The 20935-nt window shown below is 40.0% G+C and overlaps 1 protein-coding gene across 2 annotated transcripts in view; it reads right to left on the bottom strand.

The window, feature by feature from the left end:
* Positions 1-20935, bottom strand: part of LOC121945336 (CUB and sushi domain-containing protein 3-like) — a 235458-nt gene that overhangs the window by 69588 nt on the left and 144935 nt on the right. For both annotated transcript variants that reach the window (XM_088084026.1, XM_088084027.1), the window contains exons 38-46: positions 15113-15231; positions 13431-13500; positions 10973-11089; positions 10462-10671; positions 9352-9540; positions 8103-8280; positions 2979-3124; positions 2316-2396; positions 1315-1428 (exon numbers count right to left, since the gene is read on the bottom strand). In XM_088084026.1, the coding sequence (XP_087940152.1) occupies positions 1315-1428; positions 2316-2396; positions 2979-3124; positions 8103-8280; positions 9352-9540; positions 10462-10671; positions 10973-11089; positions 13431-13500; positions 15113-15231 (1224 nt within the window). The remainder of the gene's footprint in view (positions 1-1314; positions 1429-2315; positions 2397-2978; positions 3125-8102; positions 8281-9351; positions 9541-10461; positions 10672-10972; positions 11090-13430; positions 13501-15112; positions 15232-20935) is intronic.

Here is a 20935-nt window from a genome sequence, read left to right as displayed (position 1 = left end):
AAATGCTCAGTGCAGCACAAGTAAAGATAGGCCCTGTTGTTTCCAGAACTCCCACACGCACCTACATCAATGCAAATTTGATCAAATTACCGCGGTTTTGCTCTCTTTGACCTTTGCGCATACACTAATAGAGCTATTCATTGGCAGAGCAACATGTAGCCTTTATGAATAAAGTATAAGAATGTGAGTAGTTTCCACAGCTTGGATCACCAGTCAGGTCAAGCAAATTAAGCTTTGCCATTACTATTTGTTGCTTTACTTGTGGCACTTTTCATACACTAAAATGGAATCAGCCAAATTCTTACTTGTAAGAGCAAAACAATGTCAGCTGCAAAAATGCTACAGGGGAAGAACCAAGATATCAAGTCAGACATCAAATAATAACAGCCAGGGATGAGCAAATAGGTTCCAAATCACTAGTCCTATTCTAAGATGCTTTATGAATGCAGGCTCTGGGTCTGTCTTGTAGCTGTCATGCCTTGATCAAGTCCAATGCGATTACATACTCATAGTTTCTAGAAATAAAAAGACAGAAATGCTCATCAACTCAAGACTACACAAAGGACTTCAGGGCCCTTCAAAAGATGCCTATCCACAGGGAATAGGAGGTTTCAGAGTGCTCTGTTGTCTGCGGCAGAGATGTATTGGCACGACAGGCAGGCTGATGGCATTTGTTTTTTGGTCTAAACAAAATCTCTGATGCAGACAACACAGACATTTCTTCTTTTGCTTCATGTTTGAAAATCCATCTTCTGAAAAAACATGTCCTGGAAGACATTTTACATCAGTCAAACCCGTGGGGCCATTTGAGCAGGGATTAAGGGGTAAAATATAAGCTCCCATCTTTCGATGGTAAAACACAGCTAGGACCGGCCTACATCTACCTTGTTACATTGCAAAAAAACACTTGTCGATGAAACCTGCTGATCTGTAATCTGTTTCACACTGATTCTTCACAGTCAAGTGCTGGTTCCAGGGGAGCGCAGGTCTGTGATCTTGGGTCAGTACTATTCCTACTCTGTGAGTCTTGACAAATTAGAATAGAGATGCTGTTTGCCACCAGGAGCCTGCTAGAAGGGGCCCTGCTGACAGTCTGTTAAATGATGCATCAACAGTGGGTGCTGCTGACTGCAACCAACCTTGGCAGAGCAGTCAAAGAACACACAAAGCCGTGCATGGATACACATACACATAAATGCGGGAGCATGTGCACACACAAACGTTTGAATACACATTGAGCGGAATATTATACACACAACATTCATAAAACAATACAAAAACATGCAATAGACTCACACACTGAATAAAACCAACCTTGACAGACCGGTGTGGGGCCATCCATCTGCAGCCTCTCTCCAAGTCGACAGGTCAGGATCTCACTGCCCACCAAGGTGAATCCCGGCAGGCACGAGTACCGAATTATGTCCCCTGTGAGGTCATTTAAACCCACAATCACACAAACACACACACACATGCCCAGTCAGGAGTGGATATGAAAAACATATCCATCCATTCATTCGCCCACCCAACCACAACCACAAACACACACATCCCCACAGAGCTGTTGGTAAAAGCCTCCTCAGTACCAGCACTTGAAACAGTAATCAACAACACATTTTCTAATGAAGATTGACATCCCCTTAGCTAACTGGAGTACTGAAAGGCACTTCATTATATTACAGCCGCAAAATTGTACACAAACTCACACACACACACACACACGCACACACACACTTATGTATGAAATCTAAATTAAACTCAATTTCAAAGACAAAGTAAGACAGCCACCAGCCATATGATTTCCATTTCTGATTCACTTCTGAACACTGAAAATACAAACAGTTTTTGTGGAAAGCTAATTAGCCCTTCCCTCAAACTAATATTTAACTGCAGGGATAATTGAAAAAACTCAAAGGGAAGTTAAGAAATAGAAAAAAGGGAGAGTGAAGGGCAAGAAAGAGCACCTTGTAAATAAAATGATATGGTGAGAATTGCAAAAAACAGTGGTGGTATTATAGAAAAATGTCTATGTCCAAATGAATTGCCAATTTGTTTCAAATTGTTTAAATATTCACAAAAAAAGGTATAAAAACAAAGGCAGAACACATCCAAACAGTCGTTTTAATGAAAAATAAGGGACTCAGGTTAAAGGGGTATGAATGAATTAATTAATGGCTAAAACAATTTGATACGTCTATTCCTATTTTTTTCCTTTATCCAGGGCTGTCCAAGCAAATTACCTTGCATCTGGTGCAAATTTATTTTATTACGCATTGTCCACGGCCAGTAAACAAGCAAAATAAAATAAGACAAACCTATTTCAAACTCGTCATCATCGGTTAGGACTGTGGCGTTGGCGACAGGAGGGGGTGGCTGACATGTTCTCAGCTGGTAAGCTGTTGGAGAGAGGACAAATGCTGAAATCTGCAACAGTGTATGTGTGCACTCAAGTGAGAAAGAGATGGGGAGAGAGAGGGTAAGAGAAAGGGAGAGAGAGGGAAAGAGAGCGTGTGTGTGTGTATGTATTTTCTATTCAAGTGCAGCACAATCTTTACTCTCTCATCATGCTGAAACTTGATTAGATCATAAATTGCCACCTATCACTATTCATGATCATCAAAAACCAATCACTTATTTAGCTGAGATTTTATTATTAATCAACTTCTTTTGGAAGGGGCGTTTTTAATAGTGCAGGCGAAAAAATAGGCATAAGAAGGCATTCATCATTTATCATTACACAGAACTGGAAGCAATACCATGTAGCAAAATGAGAAATGCCAAATAATGACTCATAAAGGGGCGAAAATTAAATGCGTTCTAATACAGAAACGCAGGGACAATATTCCTCTGTTTTTTTGTGATCTTCATTACTACAGCAGGGACCCAGTAATGTGGAGATGTGAACATCAAATGAATAGGGGTCATTACAGCAGTGTGGAACAAGGTCTTTACTTAGCTGGTATCAAAGGGGAGGTTACCGTAATAATGCAGCACAAAGAAGCCGCTGGTGCTGAAGTCGCTGTGGAATTTGATGAGGATCTGATTGGCGGTGGTGGACACGCCCTCCTGTACGGAGTTGCCGCTGAACTGACCGATTTGAGGGGAGGCCTGGTCAGGTCCATCCCTGACACAGAAATACAGAGAAGTGGAGGGAGTGGAAGTTGTGATGGAGAGAGGGAAAGAGAGAGATTAAAAAAGTGAAGGGAGGAGGAGATGAGAGAGAGAGAAAAAGAGAGAGAGAGAGAGAGAGAGAGAGAGAGAGAGAGAGAGAGAGAGAGAGAGAGAGCAAATGATTTATGAATAAACACCAGTAATAACTTGCAGGGATCAAAGAGCAGGTCTAGTTATCCCCGAGCAGTCTTGTAGACCTAGCAGTCATTCTGACGACCTGAGAAAAAGTTTCACATTAATCAACAGTGTCAAAGTAGAGGTTGAGTATATGTTAACAGATGAGGCAGTAAAGTACTGAAACTTTTGCCTCCTCCAGTCATGTTGCATATTGATGGGGAATAAAGTTTTTGGGGAGAAAAAATAAATGATTCAGAATTCTGAAAAAAAAAAACAAATATAAAAAAAATTGCAAAACCTCTTTTTCTTTGCAAAATATTCCGTTAAATTTAGTTGAGACTGTTGATATTCTATATGTGAATTTTATCTACAGAATGAGGGTGTATGGTTATCATGAGGTTTAAGTCCCTGTGACCCTGAAGAATAGACGTGTTTTGAAAATGTATGGATGTAATCCTAAAGCCCTTGACTGAATAACATGCTGCATAAGGAGCCGTAGCCCTGGGAATGAAAAAATTAATTGAATCATAATGACCCTTTTGATTTTCTCTCTTTATGGGGACTAGGTTATCTGTGAAGGGTGGATATGTCCATGGGAGTGTAAACCCATATCTACATTACTGTAGCTACAGCGCATGGCAGCTCATCTCCAGTTCAATGACATGTCTACATTCAAAATTCAACCCTGATTTACACTAAATGTCATCAACATGTGGCAAAGATGTGACAATAATATGTTTCAAGTGATGGAAACTACTCTACCAGCTCCTTAAGGCGCCTATAAATTACAAAACAGATGGAAAGATTAGTGGCTAGGGCAGTAACAGTCACTGAAAGAGTTATTGGCATGATGCCACTGGTGGATGAGATTCACCCTGAGATGCTTTAGGCCCTGAATGTTGTCAGCCTGTCGTGTCTGTCGCATCTCTTGGACAGCATCCACCGTTGACAGTTGGGGCTACAGCCCCAAGTGAAGAAGCTTAACTATCTGTGGGCCTTGTTCCCGAATGAGGGTACAATGTAGTGTGAAACTGACAAGTGGCATAGTGCTGAAATGTCATGTTGAAAATGAAGCTAAATCTGAAGGTGAAGTTCCCAATTTACAGATTCAAAGAGCTTAAATGTGCTGTCTGTGCAGGTTGAGGTCATAGAGGGAGAAGCCAGATATTTGGGAGGAGCTCAAAGTAGACCTGCTGCTCAACTGCTCCTCCTGAACACAGCCAGCTGAGGTAGTTCAGACACCTAATTAGGATGCCTCTGGGACAGCTCCCCACAGCGCTACATCAGGCACGTCCGACTGGGAGGAGACCCCAGGGGCAGAGCCGAAATGTGCTTATATATTCCAGCAGGCTTGGGTGGACTTTAGGATCCCCCAGGTGGAGCTGGAGAGAAGTGGCTGAAAATAGATGGACAAATAGATGTAGGGATGGCCAAAATATACCATGAGATGACTGAGATTTGGCAACATCAAGTAGGGCTGGGTTATAAAACACACTTAATAGGGAATTGTGGTAAAATGTATATAACGATGATAAACTCTGGACAATTTAACTCAATAGATCTAACAGTGTATCACAAATCAGAGATAAACGTGAAAACAGTCAGTCGGTCTGCTGTTGAACAAGCAAAACACAAACTTATATGACGTCTTTGGCCACTCTGACTGCAGTAACTTGCTACCTCCTCTTTAGCCACACTCGGCTTGTTTACACAGCCATGGAGCTCACAGTGCTGATAGTAAACTTGCTCCAAAGCTAACGAAATTGTTGCCCAAAAAAACACAATGTCAATTATATGAAAGTAGTTTGGATGCCATTGGTTGGCGCCAACCAATGGCATATAAAGCATGTTAGCAAAGTTATTTACATTTAGATATCATCCAATGTATGAAATATATTATTTCATCATTAAATATATTCAAAACCAATCCATGTTGGCCCGGTTCAATGTTTTTACTCTTTTATTTTTATGTTAATAAACTGTGTTCTAAAGTATCACTTATAAACCTAGAGGTTTCTTTTGGCCTCTGTCATTATCAAGGTACTCTTCAAACTGGCAGCACTATCAAAGTATCTATTGTGATTAATACTGAGATAGATAAATATGAAAAAAAATATCTTGATCACATTTTTGCACAGCCCCAACCTCTAGAGATTTGCTATACTGTTTCTGCTTATGTACCTAAACTTATCATCATATTTTGCTCCGTTGGGTGATTGCGAGCAATGATGCAATTCAATGAGCAGGACTGCCTTATGGCTATACAGGATTTTTGCATCTATAAGATGATGTGCCTTGATTTGTTAGCTATATCATTTGCCAAATTAGCCAAAAACAGACATTCCCACCTGATTATTTTACTTTACATATAAAGCATTTCTAATTGAATTTTTCCGCTTCTTTCTATAGTATGACATGTATCCCTATTGCAATGTCAAAGTACACTCACCATGAACATTTCTCCATATCCCCCTACCCAAAGCTGTGGCTTTTGGGTGATAATAGATCTTATCATTTGCAGTGAAGTCATTTATGAGGCATGCATTAGCTGCTGACAGCACAGAACACAGAAGCACCTCTGCTAATGAGAGCAGGAGAGAACTTTCAAACCCTTGTAAAAAATATTCCTGTGATTTGTATTCTGAAATGCGCAGCCTAAAAAAGTTGGATAACAATATTTGGATGGTGCATGTGGGGACAAACCACATGCTACTTTTCTCTAAGGATAAAAGAAAGATTCATGCAAGAAGACAGTACTTTTCTATTATATATATTTATAAATGCCATTTCTGTACAAGAGAAAAGTATTTCATTACTGGCATTTTCGGGTAGCTCCAGGCCTATTCAAGTAAATGATGTGCACTAAATGCTTTTTTGTACGTGTGTGTACCTTTAATATCTTATATATTAAAGAAGTCTTATTACAGTTTCATTTCATAGTGATCAGCAAAATGGGAGACGGCAGTCAGGCAGAGAAATGAAATGCTACCATCAGGGAACAGATTGTTTATGCGCTATTTCATTTGAAAACAGTGGTGCCAGTAGCTCCCTATACTGTGAATGGTAGCCCCAGATGCTGGAAGGCATTTCCCTCCTCTATCACCCATGAGGACAGCTCCATGGCTGCCTGAGGCTTACCATACTACAGAGAGGCTACTGAAAGGTAGAGAGAGAAGCAGAGATGGGAAGAGAGGGGTGGGGGGTGGGGGGGTGAGAGAGAGAGAGAGAGAGAGAGAGAGAGAGAGAGCGAGCTGCAGGACAGATAACTGGCAGGTAGTGTAAAGTAGTTAACTGCCTCACAATTACCTGACAGAAGTTAAAAGTTTCTTCTTACTAACTAACATCCAAGGTAACTCAGAGCTGATGTGTTCACACTTGTGCACATTTCTGTCTTTTTACATAACACTCACTGGGGAAGAGGGACACAGAGTGCCTCAGACTTTACTTCAGTTTCTCTTATTTCATCACGTACCAGAATCTATTTTGTTTCAGCAAGGGGCTGTAAGGAAAAAAAAAGTTGTCAGGAAAAGAAAAATGAATCCACAGATGTCCCGACAAAGGTCAACATATTTGGATGGCTGTTGGCTCATCTAATACTAGTGTCACATCAAAAGCTGTGAACAAAACTTGTCCAACTGGCCCATGGCCTTCACATTTCATAAACTGTTAAATCCATTGTGTGTAGCTTTTGAGTTTGCTTTTGCAATGGGTAAGGGAAATGCTCACCCCAATATGTTTTACTATTCTGAAAATCTTATATACTCTTCTGTTTTATCTTGAGTGAAAAAAAAACAAACTTCAGTTGTCAAACCTTTTGGGAGCTGCTCTATTAGCAATGCACTCTATGTGGTACAAACTTAGCAGAAACTTTAACAAGGGTATATTTGTGGCTCACTTTTGGCTTTCACATCTTTGTGGGTGAATTCAGTCCATTATTGAAAATACATATTTTACCTGTAGTGCTATTTGTCAGTCTAAATTGTTTTGGTGTATGATGCAGTGTTGGAGATATCCGCAGAAATGTCCTGAATATACTGGAACTACATAGCACTCGGCTTGTGGTGCGCAAAGTGCAAAAAGAAACATTTCAATAAACTTAAAAGCAATGTCTCTTTCCAAAATCATGACCCGATAGATAGATAGATAATCCACAGACCTCTATGTAAGCAGGTCCATGTAGGAACTATGTTTTTTTCTGAACAACACCCAGCAAATACATCACAATGCAGTGGGAAGCAGGCATCTTCTGATGAGCAAGAGGCTTGTGCTGGTGATGGTGCCAGATGTACACATTAATGGCGTCCTCCTTGGCTGAGCTGAACTGAACTGTTGGCTAGTGCAGAAAGTACAGTTGGTGGGTGTAGCTCAGTAGAAAGAAAATAGTTCCTACATGAAACTGCTCATAACTAAGTGATATGATTCTTGGAAAGAAATATTGCAGTTGAGTTTTTCAAATATGTTTTTGGGCGCTTTGAGCACCACAAGCTGAGTGCCATCTAGTTTTATTATATTTGGGAACAGGCAGTTTTCTCTTGCCAATATCTCCAACATTCAGCAACTCACACTAAAACAATGTAGACTGATGAAATTGTACTACAGGTAAGAGGAAGAGGAAAAAAAATCTATTTTTGATTTGGAGCCGAACTGTCCCTTCAAATAAATATCACTATTAATTGAGAAAGACTGTCTCCCAATAATTGTTGACAGAACTTTGTATACAGCTCTGCATACGAAAGAAAGTGTGTGTTTGATGTGTGTGCCATCGGAGGATGATTGATGAATAATGTCATACTGAGAGAGAAATGACAACTTACCACACAGTGATGTAGTCATAGATTGGCTCTGTATTGATGACAGAGAAGTTGATGTAGATGCCATACCCAGGAGGCACTCTGACAGTCCACATGCAATCTTGGAAGTGTGGGTACTCGGCTGGGTGTCCAGGAGAATAAATTGTGCCATTCATGGATGTTACATTCCCACCACACAGAGCTGGAGGGAGGGGAAAAAAATCAGAGAGGTTGGATAAAAATAAAAAGCCACTCTTTGATTTACCTTAAGTCATAAAACTTGCTTTTATGACTGTATCGCCACTAACTGTTGATAAAACAAACCATAACTGCATGTTATTGGGTTATCACTGAGATACTGAGGGGGGAGGAATGCACCTGTTAGATACAACTGCAGGGGATGCTTACTGGGTGCCGTGAACTTGATGACACTAAGTAGTTCAGACACTAAAACTCCCCCGTCATACTCCTTCAGAGAAAATGTGTTAAAAATTGACTTTGAACTGGGAGTCAAAGCCAAAATGCTGCCCTCAGGATCCAAAGCGGACTGTAAACCTCAACAAGAACAATACTTGGTCTATGGAGCGAAACAAAACTATTTACCACTTTCTCAGACAAATACCAAACTCTGTTGTTGACTTGAAACATATGTAAATACTTCACTTAACTGATGAGAAGCAAGCCATAATTTATCATACCTGAGAAACATCTGACGAGTCTCCTTGAAATTTACAGCAGAGACAGGAGTAATCAGCTTTGTAATAAAGACTTGAAAATGCTCCATATATCATTGTAACGGGCTGTGTCAGTTTATAGTTCAGTAAAGTGGTGCTACATTGGTGGTAAAAGTGAGTCTGATGCTTTAATGTGCTGGAATAAAGGACGAGACTACAAGCAGACTGAAGAACCTTCATTCTTCTATTCAAAATAACTTCAAAGATCTTATTTTTAGTGGGTAATGGCGATGGAAAAGCATCACCGTCTTTACTTTAGTCGGCATCTCAGAAAGTAGCATGCATGACTTTCTCAAGGATTTTCTGCACACATTTATTTAAATATTTCCCCACTGAGTTCTGGGAAATAAAAGGCATTACAGGACTGGTGGGTATAATGTGTTAGTACTGTAAATGCAGCCCATTAGGGAGAATATTTTAGGTCTTGGTAGTGCAAGAGCAAAGGGATTTCAATGCTGCTTTTTGGAATTTTTTTCTGCATATTAACAACACCGGCTTGAAAACACCTGTTGTGTTCATTAGAGGCAGTGGCCAGTCACCTTCGCAGCGAGGTATAGGGTGATTCCAGTTTCTGCTGACTCCATGCAGACATGTAAGAGAGGGCTCTCCGAGCAGAGTGTAACCCGGAAGGCACTCAAAGGAAATGGTCATCCCCACACTGTATTCCTGACCGATCACTATGCCGTTACGAAATGGTCGTGGGTCCGGACATCTCTGTAGCTCATATGCTGGGAAAAAACAAACCCACACACAGTACAAGTGGTTTATAAAACACTGACTCCTGGAAGCAAATAATAAAACACTGCTGCCATAATGCTATATAATAGAGGTCGACCAATTTATTGGCGAGGGGCTGAAGAGGGAAGGGTTGTGTTAAATCAAGCAAAAAGGAGCTGATCGGTGGGTACAGGTCCAGAGAAAGCAGGTCCCTTCTGCTGCGTGACCGTGTCCAAATGTATTTTTCTTATTTAGAAGTATTTAAATTTATTTTGTGGCTGAATGGCAACAGTGGGTCCAGCACTGGAGCACTAAAGCGAAAGTCTATGAGTCCGTGACTGAGTGAACACCATTGAGTGTTTCAAATTAAAAGCCCTCTAACATTTCACACACGGTCCAGCCATATAATAGGGTTTTGGCCTAGTCTTGGTTAGGTTTTATAAATCAATAAGACCTCAAAGAACCAAAGCCTGGCTAGTGAGCTGCCTGGAGCAGCTTCTCTTACATCAAATGCAAGTCTGGTGTTTTTCAAATCATGAAAAGGTAAGATTTTGAAAATAAAAGGTTTTGTCCAAAAAATATTAAAAATCAAAGTGCTGTTGTATTATTCTTTTCCACATGAGCTCTAGCACATGAATACCCTGCTGACATAGCCAACTCTATTACTATTCAAGGATATGTGCTTTTGAATGTCTCAGCGCAGGTCAGCATTGATTTCTTTTGCTTTATTCTTTAACCTTTTGTAATCTTACAACCTCAGTCAAAGTGTCTCCTTTGCATGACAAATCTTTTTTCCTGGTCTGTATCCAACCTGACCGATGGTCTTTAAGTGCTCTATTAGCAAACTCTTCAACCCCCCCTCACCTTTTCAGCTGCTGCAATGATAACAACCCATTTTAACTTAATTATAAAGACCAATCTTTGCTCCTCACCCTGGTAGACAATGTGGAAGCCAGGCTTGTTCTGGGAGTAGTCGCTGTGGAAGAAGAGAGTTGTCTCGTGGGTGGTGCTGAACAGAGAGTTGGGCACCACGGGGCCACTAAACCGATCAATCACTGTTCCTGTCTCCAGGTTCCCAGAGCGCACCTCCAGATAGTCATGAACAGGCTCTGTGGAGAAGTTCAGAAACTGCAGATGGATCCCTAAAAAGCAGGAAGAAAGGGTTGGCATAAGAGAAAAACTCGAGAAGATATGGATAAAGTAAAAGTGTGTGAATGTGTATGTTCTTTTAAAGTACTGTAGCAGTAGGGGGTTACTTTAAATTTAATGTTAAAAGCATGCATAAAAACTGACAGCTTCTCTTTCAATTCAACAAAAAGTGAAGTGGAGAGGGGTTAACAGAACAACGCAGAAGAAAGCCGCAGAGTAGACATTAGAACTAGCAGATCAAAAAAAGAAAAAGAGAGAGGAGAGGAAAGGGAAGGCAGAGGAGGGATGACAGACCGAAGCCAATAGGGAGTTGAACTCTCCAGCTGCAGTCCAGGCTGCTCTGGTAATTCCCTGGGAAGCCTGGGCTGAGGATGACGCCGCTGAAGTCTGTCATAGAGCCGCCACACTGAGCTGAGGGAGACCAACCAAGGAGAAAGAACATGTCACTTCTCCGCAGAACGGCTCAATGGGAAAACAAAGAAAAACAATGACTAGAGGGGGTGAGTGTGGTGGGAGGGCAAAGAGCATTGTGTCTTTGTGTTTGTGTGGGTTTCAGTACATGCACAATTATTGTGTATGTGTACAAAGAAGAAGGAAAAGTAGCAGTATTGGTAATGTCTATGTTTGCTTTATGTGCTTATAAGCATGTGTGTTATATACTTGTGTTTGGAAGCAGATTGTAAAAGAGGGTAACTTGCGTGGGCGAAATAGAAAATGAAGTGCTGGGAGTGTGCTTTATGAGCTTATGAGCTTGAGCTTGAGCTTGATTGTGGCAGGAAGAGGAGGAGGGGTGGGGGAGAGTGAGGGGGCGCTGCTGCTTATGTCTCTCGTGTTTGAGAATGTTTGTAACTTTTGCATGTACATCTCTGTTTGACTGTGTAGATTATGCTCTTTAAGGACATCCGCGGAAAGATAACAGACTCAGGCACATTCCTTGTTTGGTTGTGCTTTAAATTAAAAGAAATGAGGGAGTCAATTTTCAATACAGCACCACAGTTTTTCTCAGTGGTGGCTGTGATTACTACAACCCTACTCCGCAACACCCTACCTCTCTTCTTTGATTGTGTGTTAGAAAACACATCAGCTTTCTGTGAAGGTTACACTCAAGCCCTCTCCTGTGGCGCACACCAGGCGTGGTGTAAAAAAAAAAAATCAATTCTTAGATGCATCGTGATGCTGTCTGGAAAGATTCTGTCTTGATGGGGAAAAGTCAATAATCAGAAATTTAAAGCCCAAGTCTCAACATTACGATCTTCTGTAACAATTTTGTAAGACTGGGCTGTAAATTCCTTTCACCTGAGCCAATTGAATGGTGAAACGTAACAGATGTGAACATGTTTGCTTATGTTGAAACTGCAGACTATTGTATGAATAAAATATAAATGGATGTCAGTCCACTTCTTTAATTTTAATTAATATGGATCATTATAACTATGCTATGTTTTAGGCATCGATAATTGCTTTTTAATTGCAACGTGGCCCTTTGAATCGGAGTAGAATCACAAGGTGCCTTCAAATTTCCACTCCTAACACATACCCTCGTCTTACACTACACAAACACCCAGGTGGAAGGCCATCAGAGCCAACAGAGGCTCCAATGTAAACTTGCAGTTAAATCATTCCTCTTTTCTTATTCCAAACCTAACAGGCCTATTTATGTGGCAAATGGTTAGAAACACAAGGGGTACTGCTGCCATTTCTTTGGAGACTATCAACCAAGGCCAGAATGAGGATAAAACTATCCTGGGAATTAATTGTGCTGCTGGTGGGGGAAACCTGCTTGACCTGTTTGTGTATGAAATGAAAGAGAAGATGAGAGGAGAGGCACTTAAGAGGATGTTATACTGTTTGTGCAGGGGCATGCAACCACTTTGATGTGAGTTTATCAGCTACAGAGAGGATACAGATCCTGGGGTGTTGGGGTGAGCGTATGTACTGTAAACGAGCGAGGAGTTGAGCTAACGAGCGAACACGCGTCCAAGAACAGGCCTGTCAACAGTAAAGCCGGGATTTATGTCTGCAGTGAACTGTGAAAACTACAGGGACGTAACATTTACATGAAGAGTGCAGTGAGTGTGTGTTCGCGTTTGCAAGCGTCTCACACACACACACACACACACACACACACACACACACACACACCCTTACAGTGCACACAAACACGTGCACTGTAAGGGTATGTGTGTATGTGTGTGTGAGTGTGTTTGTGTACGTGTGTAATTGGGGGCAGCATAACAGTGAGGTGTCAAAAGGGAAAGTGGTGCGCTTCATTAGTAATCTCTGGAATCTGTCACTGTGGCAATCAACTTCAGAGGAAGTGTCGGGGGAGAGTAGAGACTCTCATCAGGGCTATCAGAAATCAAACAACACCCTGAGATGGTGCAAAGCCTTATTGATTTTCAACTGAAGGGGAAAGCAGAAAATTCATAATCCCCACCCCTCAAGCCCTCCACGCCCACCCATCATCCCCTCCCCTGATCTTACAATGAAATTGTTGCTTTCCCTAATACAATAACAAGTCCTCTGTGAGGCCATTGATCTATTGTTTGGCTGTGTATGAGTAAAGTATTGCTATGGGAGGAATAATAAAAGATAAACTGTGAAAAAGTCAGCGAGAAAAGGGGAATGGCAAAAGACAAAAGAAAGACTGAATCTGTGTTTGATGCAACAAATATTGTTTTGTCGTCTGTAATATCAACTCCTTGAAACCTTGTACGCTGGCAATGTCAGACTGTATAAAATAATACATTACCTAAACACAGAGGTACGGGGTAATTCCACCTTCTGACGGGGCCAGGCATGCAGGTAATATATGCATTACCCTGTTCAGGAAAACAAACAAAAACAATATATTCACCACCTTCAAAATAGGATGCAATAAAAAAGGAACACCTAGAAATCAACAAACAGACAAGTGCTTGCAGCAGATTTTTATCTCTGCCCTGTGGATCTTTGGAATTGGTTAACAGTCAGATTTTTGGGATTTCTCAAAACCCTCTTCTCAAGGTCTTGTGTGTGAATATTTGATGGTATCAAAAGTAGGAGAGGGACCTCTTGCTGCTTGTTGGGCAGCAAGAGTACTACCTGGGGGCTGACTACAGAGAGATGTTAAAGACTGAGAGAACAAGAAAAGACAAACATCCTAGTTTCCAGACTTGTTTACCGTTTAGATACAAAAATAATCATTCTGTGATGGATATTACAGGTTAATCTTCTGTAAAATATTCATAGCACTGGTGTTGTTTTTATCCTCTAAAAATTTGGTGCAGTCGATAACTTTCCTGCAAACAAGATGCTTGTAAAATGCATTTATACATGTACAATCTTCAGCCAGCAAATACACTTATGATGAGATGTTATCATGGATTGCAATAAAAACACAATCCTAATAACTTGACCGAGGTGAATTTCAATTATCGAGATAATTATGAATATATCCTGCAGCACACATAGAGACTGACGGGTTACAAACAATAACAGACTCAACAAAAACAGATTACATATGCATCAACCTCAAAAAAAACAAAAAGATATCAAATAAACACTGTTATATTTCATATTATAACATATGATGACATTCAACTAGTTATAAAGTTTAGCTTTATATGACTGTTTGTTTTTTACTTAAAAAAGATGTGTGTGCTATCTGTAATGGAATAAAAAGGCAAAGTGACTCCAGTATGTTTTAGTGCCATTTTGAGAGTAAATTATCAGGATAACATCGTAACTAGGATAACTGCAACATTAAATTTTCATATTGTCACATTTCAACTGACATTTACTAAAGCATAGGTGTGTATGCACAGTTGTACTACACACATACACCTGAACTCAAAAGACTCGGCCATTCTTGTGTTCTTGTTTCTACAATGGCCTCTGGTCTATTTCTGGTGTTCAGACACTCAGCCTGAAGATGTGTGTAAGACGTTGCCGGTTGGTCCAGAGAGAATGTGAAAAGAAGTGAATGCCCGGGCCCAGGAAGAAAAATCGGTGTGGGATTAGTGAGGCGACTGTTAACACAATCCATCGCCCGTGGCGTTGGAGGGTTCTACAGCTCAAAACGCCACAACTACAGTATCTGCTTGAGGAGGATTGGAAGAGTCTAAAGCTGCTTTGTAACAGACACACAAACACACATTCACACACAAGCTGAGAGGCACGCAAGCAAAGTACACACAATAAAGATGCAAGCTTAAATATGTGGACAGTTACTCTACACTTGTGAATCCACACATTTATTTCCTGCACACACTCTTCTGCTAACACACACACATAAATGTCATAGTAAAAGTACTTAGTAACGCTGCCTTGACAGACTCATCCTTTGGGGTATTCCCTTGAAATTGTCACTCCAGGCAGGTAGATATGATTCACTTATCATAACCATAAGAGAGCTGGATATCTGCTTCACCCACCCTGTGTGCTCTTACCCACCTGTAACGAGAAGCCCTGATCGCACTGGAAGGACACCATGTCACCCACAGTGTAGCGGTCCCCCACTTTCTGGCCGTTACTAGGAGGCAGCGGCTCTGGGCAAGAATCCAAACCTATTGCTTAGGACAGAGTCACAACACACAAGTGTGGACAGCAATCATTCTTCTGCACAATGTGAGTACAAACAAACCATTGTACCATTGCTAGACACATTTAATATTGTTTCATTGTTGAACATCCATTGTACAATTAATGGCAACATTTACATTTATTCACCCGATACCTATAGAGAAAAGGGAGTCATTTAATTAAAACCAAAGGTTTAAACATGTAATTACACAGTGCCTCATTTTAATGTGCTTGTAATTGCATAATAATTGACTAAGTGTTTTTTCTCTCTCTTTCCCCTCATCATAACGTTTAGAAACTGGGACACGTTACAAAGCTATTCTACTGGTGGCTGTAATCGCAAAATCCTTCTGACTGTGATCAGAAGCAATCACTGTGAAATTACAAAGCAATCCCTGAAGTATAACTTGACAGAGGCATTGAGCTCCATTGGAACAAAGTGAAAACAGTGTCACTCGCCAGGTACTGAGAGGCCGAATATTGTGTTTTAATGGCTTAAAAGCAACGGTGATGCCAGCTATGGGTTCTATTTATGGAAGGAATCTAAGGTAAATTAAAGCTACAGTCACTTTAAGGGACAGAAATTTTAGTCAATTTTCAGTTTCATTTGTACTAGAGGTGACTTCACAAATTAACAAAAATCACCTGCAGCCTGAGAAGCACACATCTCACTATTGTTTAATTATTGATACTCATTACACACTATAATAAAAAATAGCATTGGACAAAAATGCTTCTTTTGTAAGTTTTTATCTGACATAAGTCATCTGTCAATAGGTTGTTTAAATCTTGTATTAAAATTGGCTGCTGTGCTGCTGCAGCAGTAATACATAAGAACTGACAGAAAGGGGACCTTTGTAATAACTCTGAAAAGCACATACACAGTATTCTCCTTGACGCATAATTAGTAAGCAGGCCGTAGGGTGAGAGGTAGTGGGAAGGAGGATATACAAACCCAGCAACAAAAAAAAAGACCAATGCATCTCAACCTATGTGTAGGCGCGGATGACACATACACACACCACTCAAAGGAGAAAATACACACGAATGTACAAACACTCACACACAAGCCCACTCAAAGAAATAACAGGTCCAAGCAAGTAGGTGGGTGGATGGATGTAAACATGCCAGCAGAAATGGCCACAAAAGAATCTGAACAATTTATAGGAAACTCTTCAGAGCACTGGATAGCGGGAATGGCCACTCCAGCAAGTGTCTAGTGTAAGTTAAAGAGGATATTTGGGTGGGAAGAGACAATAACCCAAGAGGCGCAGAGCAGGAAGCAATATGACAGACATTCACAGATACATCTACTGAGGAAGAGCTACTGTACACGGGGAGTGGGTGGATTTTTTGAAGTTCTGTCAGATGTGGGTTTAAATGAAAGTATTACTTTGACAACGTCCAATGACTTTGAAATTGAGATTTGATGACGCAACTGATGAAAGCAGTGTTTGCTGCTATTACAAAAGGCTGCCATAAGGTTAGTTTGACATCAAAGCATAATGCTACTATAAACTGGCCTGTTTCATCGTGTGTCCTAACTGTAGGCAACAATCAGTCTTTTTTTCATTGTAGTGTTTTGTAAAACAGTTTCCTAAAGCAGTGCATTCTTACTTCAATAGTGGATCAAAGAATGAAAATAAATGAATATTGGACTGGTAAAATATCATAATACAGGCTGCTCTGAAAACTGCTCGCATTACAAACAGGAACAGAATGAATGTTTAAATGTTTATCCATAAATTCATGTCTCACAGAAGTCAACTTAATCATATAGAAACCTTCATAGATTGTCCGCAAGGGTTCAAACAAATCTGAATTCAGTGAAAGGCTTTCTTGATAAGCATATATTTAAACCTGCATCTATCAGTTATATCAAACAGGCAAAGTAAAGCTCCTTTTTAGGCAGCCAGAGGCAGTGTGCCAGATAATAACTGGGCACACAGGCCTTTGTGCTCTGGTCAGGTTAAGAGTGGGTGCCCACTAACAGACGGCACTGGTTCCCATCGAGCTCCAGATGGTTTCCAGTCAAGTTGTCAGAATACACATTTTGGCAAGGACTGTTGTAACCCTGCTGTGAGAAGGTCGACACCTACTGTTCCCAAGTGCGCAAGCGTGTCTGTTATTATCAAACTAGCTTCATATTTTCAATAGGATACCTTTGTATTTGTACTTGGCCAATGAAATTTCAGTAGTGCGTGTCACAGATTAATAGTTTAGTGTAGCTGAGAGTTTTACCTACTACTGTTTTCAGTTTATTAAAGGAATTTACAAGCATGTATCTATTTTAATAATTGCAGCAAGTGTTTGGTATTCAGAAAAGTAGGAGAAAGTTGGTTGCAAAAAATATATATATATACCAAAAGACTGAAAGCTACTTGGCAGATGCAGAAGAAAAACATGCAGGTCACACAGCAGAGAAGTTTACTGAGTGGAAAAAAAGTTCTCTTTGTGAGGATACACACAAATGCAACAGCAAACTGAAGGTTCAAGTTTACAAAGCACAGAACTGAGGATATATACAGTCAACAGCACAGGCAACTGAGAGCTAAACATAAGGCAGAGACACTTTAGGTGGGTGGTGGCATGCGCAGTAGGGAGGAGTGAAGGAGAGCAGTGCATTTAAGGTACATCAAATACATGTTTTTGAATGAGTCATTTTACCCTTTGTGTCTTGCACAGTTAAAGTGAGGCCTGTTAACAACCCGGTTGGTTTATCTTACAAGTATCTACAGCTCTGGTCCTTACAAGTAAAATACACTATTTCGCTTGCTTGTACCCCTTCCCTACATGTTGCTGTAATGATCCAAACATTTGAGCAACAATGTTTGGTTGCGTCCCAACCAACAACTAATGGGAGAAGAGGCTAAATTATTGCCCCTGTTAAGTACTGATATGATGCTTTTTTAAGCTATTCTGTCGCAGAGTTAACCCTTGATCCTTGTGAAGTCAGAAAGGTCAATGACCGGATTTGATTGAATTCAATCTGAGTAAAAGTTACTTTGTTGTTTTATTTGATCTCTTTTTACTTTTTTTTAAAAATGTATTGGTTGTGAGGATGTTGTAATTCTATATGTTTTTGTATATTTCTATAAAAACCTCACAGGAGTATGTCTGTCTCTAGGAGGAAAGATCCCTCCTCAGTTACTCTTTCTCAAGTTTCTTCCATTTATTTCCTGTTAACTGTTTTTTGGGGGGAATTTTTTCCTTATCTGATTCCAGGGTCTAAGTACAGAGGGCGCTGTGTGCTGTTTAGATTGTAAAAATTGTATAATAACTCTGTGACTTAAGTCAATGTTATATATACATAGTCCAATATTGCATATTATATATATGTGTGTGTGTATGTGTGTGTGATAATATGATAGCTTTTACAGAACAGTAATCCAACTTTTTTCATATAGCCCAATATTACATATCATAAATTCGCCTCCAGGGGCTTTACAATCTAATCAGCACACGGCAACCTTTGTACTTAGACCCTGGATTCAGATAAGGAAAAAACTTTGAATGCAACTATTCACATCACATCAAATAAATCTTACTTTTGGAACAAGCAAATGAGCAATACATCTGTATTTGAAGGAAATGGAAGACTTTGAGAGGCTGATTAATATAAGTAGTACATGGCAATTTTGGATTTTGTTATCTCTATCAATTATCCAAATATGAAATGTGATGATTATCAACACAGACATTACATTATTATTATCTTCCTCTGAAGGCTAATTATCATCAGTCATCATCATCATCTTTTTCATCATCATCATCATTTACCAGCAAAATAACTACACCCTTGCTACCATCGAAATAAAGTGACAGTATCAAATCAGGATCATAATCAGAATTCTTGATCTTACCGTCATGACATTTGTATATTGGTCATAATACCAAACTGACACAGAACTAATATTTCATGAAACTGGGCACAAAAGTTGTTTGTGGGGTGCAAGTGCACGTAAGCAAACAAATAATATTTTGAGACTTTGATAACCGAAGGCAAAAAGAAATGCTGTCGGGGTGCAGTACAACTTGTGCTGCAGCACAAAAAAAGAGGCCGGAGCAGGATAAATACACTAATCGTAGGAATTTTAGCATTTGCAGATACAGTCAGCATGTGCCCCAATGATCAATCACATCAGCTCATTTCATTACTTTTAAAAGTAGTGGGTTAGGATGAGAGATATCTCTGAATTAAGTATGTATCATGAAGGTGCCTGCTGTGCACCTCACTTACAGTATGGTGTTTAGTGTGTACGGAAATTCATTGGCTGAGGCTGTTTCTGGGTTTTTTAACCCATTAGTAGATCAAAAGGTTGAATTTTACAAATTCTATATTCTATTAACCTAATTATTTAGGCTACTCTTTCAAAGCAATGTGACGAAAGACAAAGTGTACTCAATGTGAACGCCGTCATCTATCATTTAAGCCATCTGCATGTAAACTTTACACACCCATCCAAGAACTGTCGCAATAACTACAATTGGAAAGTAAAAAAAAGCCAACAAAGTATCACTAAAAAAAACATAAATATATTTGTGTTTGTGCATTTGTGAAGAATTTGTCTAAGCCCCAACCACAATGAAACTCGGACGGAGAGCAGATGAAACAACAGAAGCAGCAGCATGAGAAATGACAGTAAAACATGTCTCAGCATACTTTCTTTTTGTTCATTCAGCTCAGGCACTGCATCCAAGCCTTATAATGGTCAGGAAAACCCTGCTGGCATTATGCTGGTTTAAATGATGATGGTGACATTCTTATGTAAACAAATACATATAAACATGAGGCCAATACTGTACGATACATGGACATGACCTTCATAGTTTCTGCTAACCTCCACAAGTCAATAACTTAATTACTGTGACAGGCCTAAGAATGACATTTCCAACAGCTCTCAAAGACATCCTGTTAATGGAGAACTCGGCTTGTGCCAGGAACCTAAAAAATTACAACAGCAGCGAGGGCAAATAAGGAGACTTACATCCAGATGAAAGTGACTCTTCGGGTGGCTTTGCACTAACATGAAATTCAAGGCCTAAGACCAGCGTAGTACTGACACATGAGAGAGAAACCTTAGCATAGTTCTTTTACATTTAATATCAGAGTAAATTCCTGCAGCACAGCTTACAGTATGATTCACTACTTGAGAAGCAAGTGTAGTGAGAATATGTGAAACCTGATTTCAAGTTTGATTGCATTAATCAAGTATGACTATACACCAGGGGACATCTGCTCTTGATCTCTAATAAGTGTGTAAAGTTCACCCGTGACACATATGATAATAATTTACTTGAAAAGTTGAAAAGTGTAGGTAATTATAAAGAAGATGATCTGTAGTATGCTTAGCTTTTACAGAAAACTGCAATTACCATATGCAGTGCTGTGATGTCATGTGAGTGGTTTGACTGGAATTAGATATGTAGAAAAAATGCACTGACAGATTTTGGGGCTGATTCAGAGGATGAATTTCTTTCCAAGTTGTCCAGAATCGATTCATTTCGTTTTAACAGTCACTCCATGTAGCTCATGTGGAAATAATATAGGCCTCTGCAGACTGCAGCAATTGGAGCCCAGGGTGGGACTTTATTTAGGATGCAAACCGCCATTTTGCCTGTGAGAAGATGCCAGTTTTGTTTTCAACTATAGCATACTGTCTGCTGTAGGAGAGCTGGTTAAACGCTTGGCTC

This window comes from Plectropomus leopardus, chromosome 11 (assembly GCF_026936395.1).
Source record: "Plectropomus leopardus strain MGB_pleo_1.0 chromosome 11, ASM2693639v1, whole genome shotgun sequence".
NCBI lineage: Eukaryota > Metazoa > Chordata > Actinopteri > Perciformes > Serranidae > Plectropomus > Plectropomus leopardus.
The sequence above is the reverse complement of the archived record's forward strand: the minus strand, read 5'-3'. Positions and strand labels throughout refer to the sequence as shown.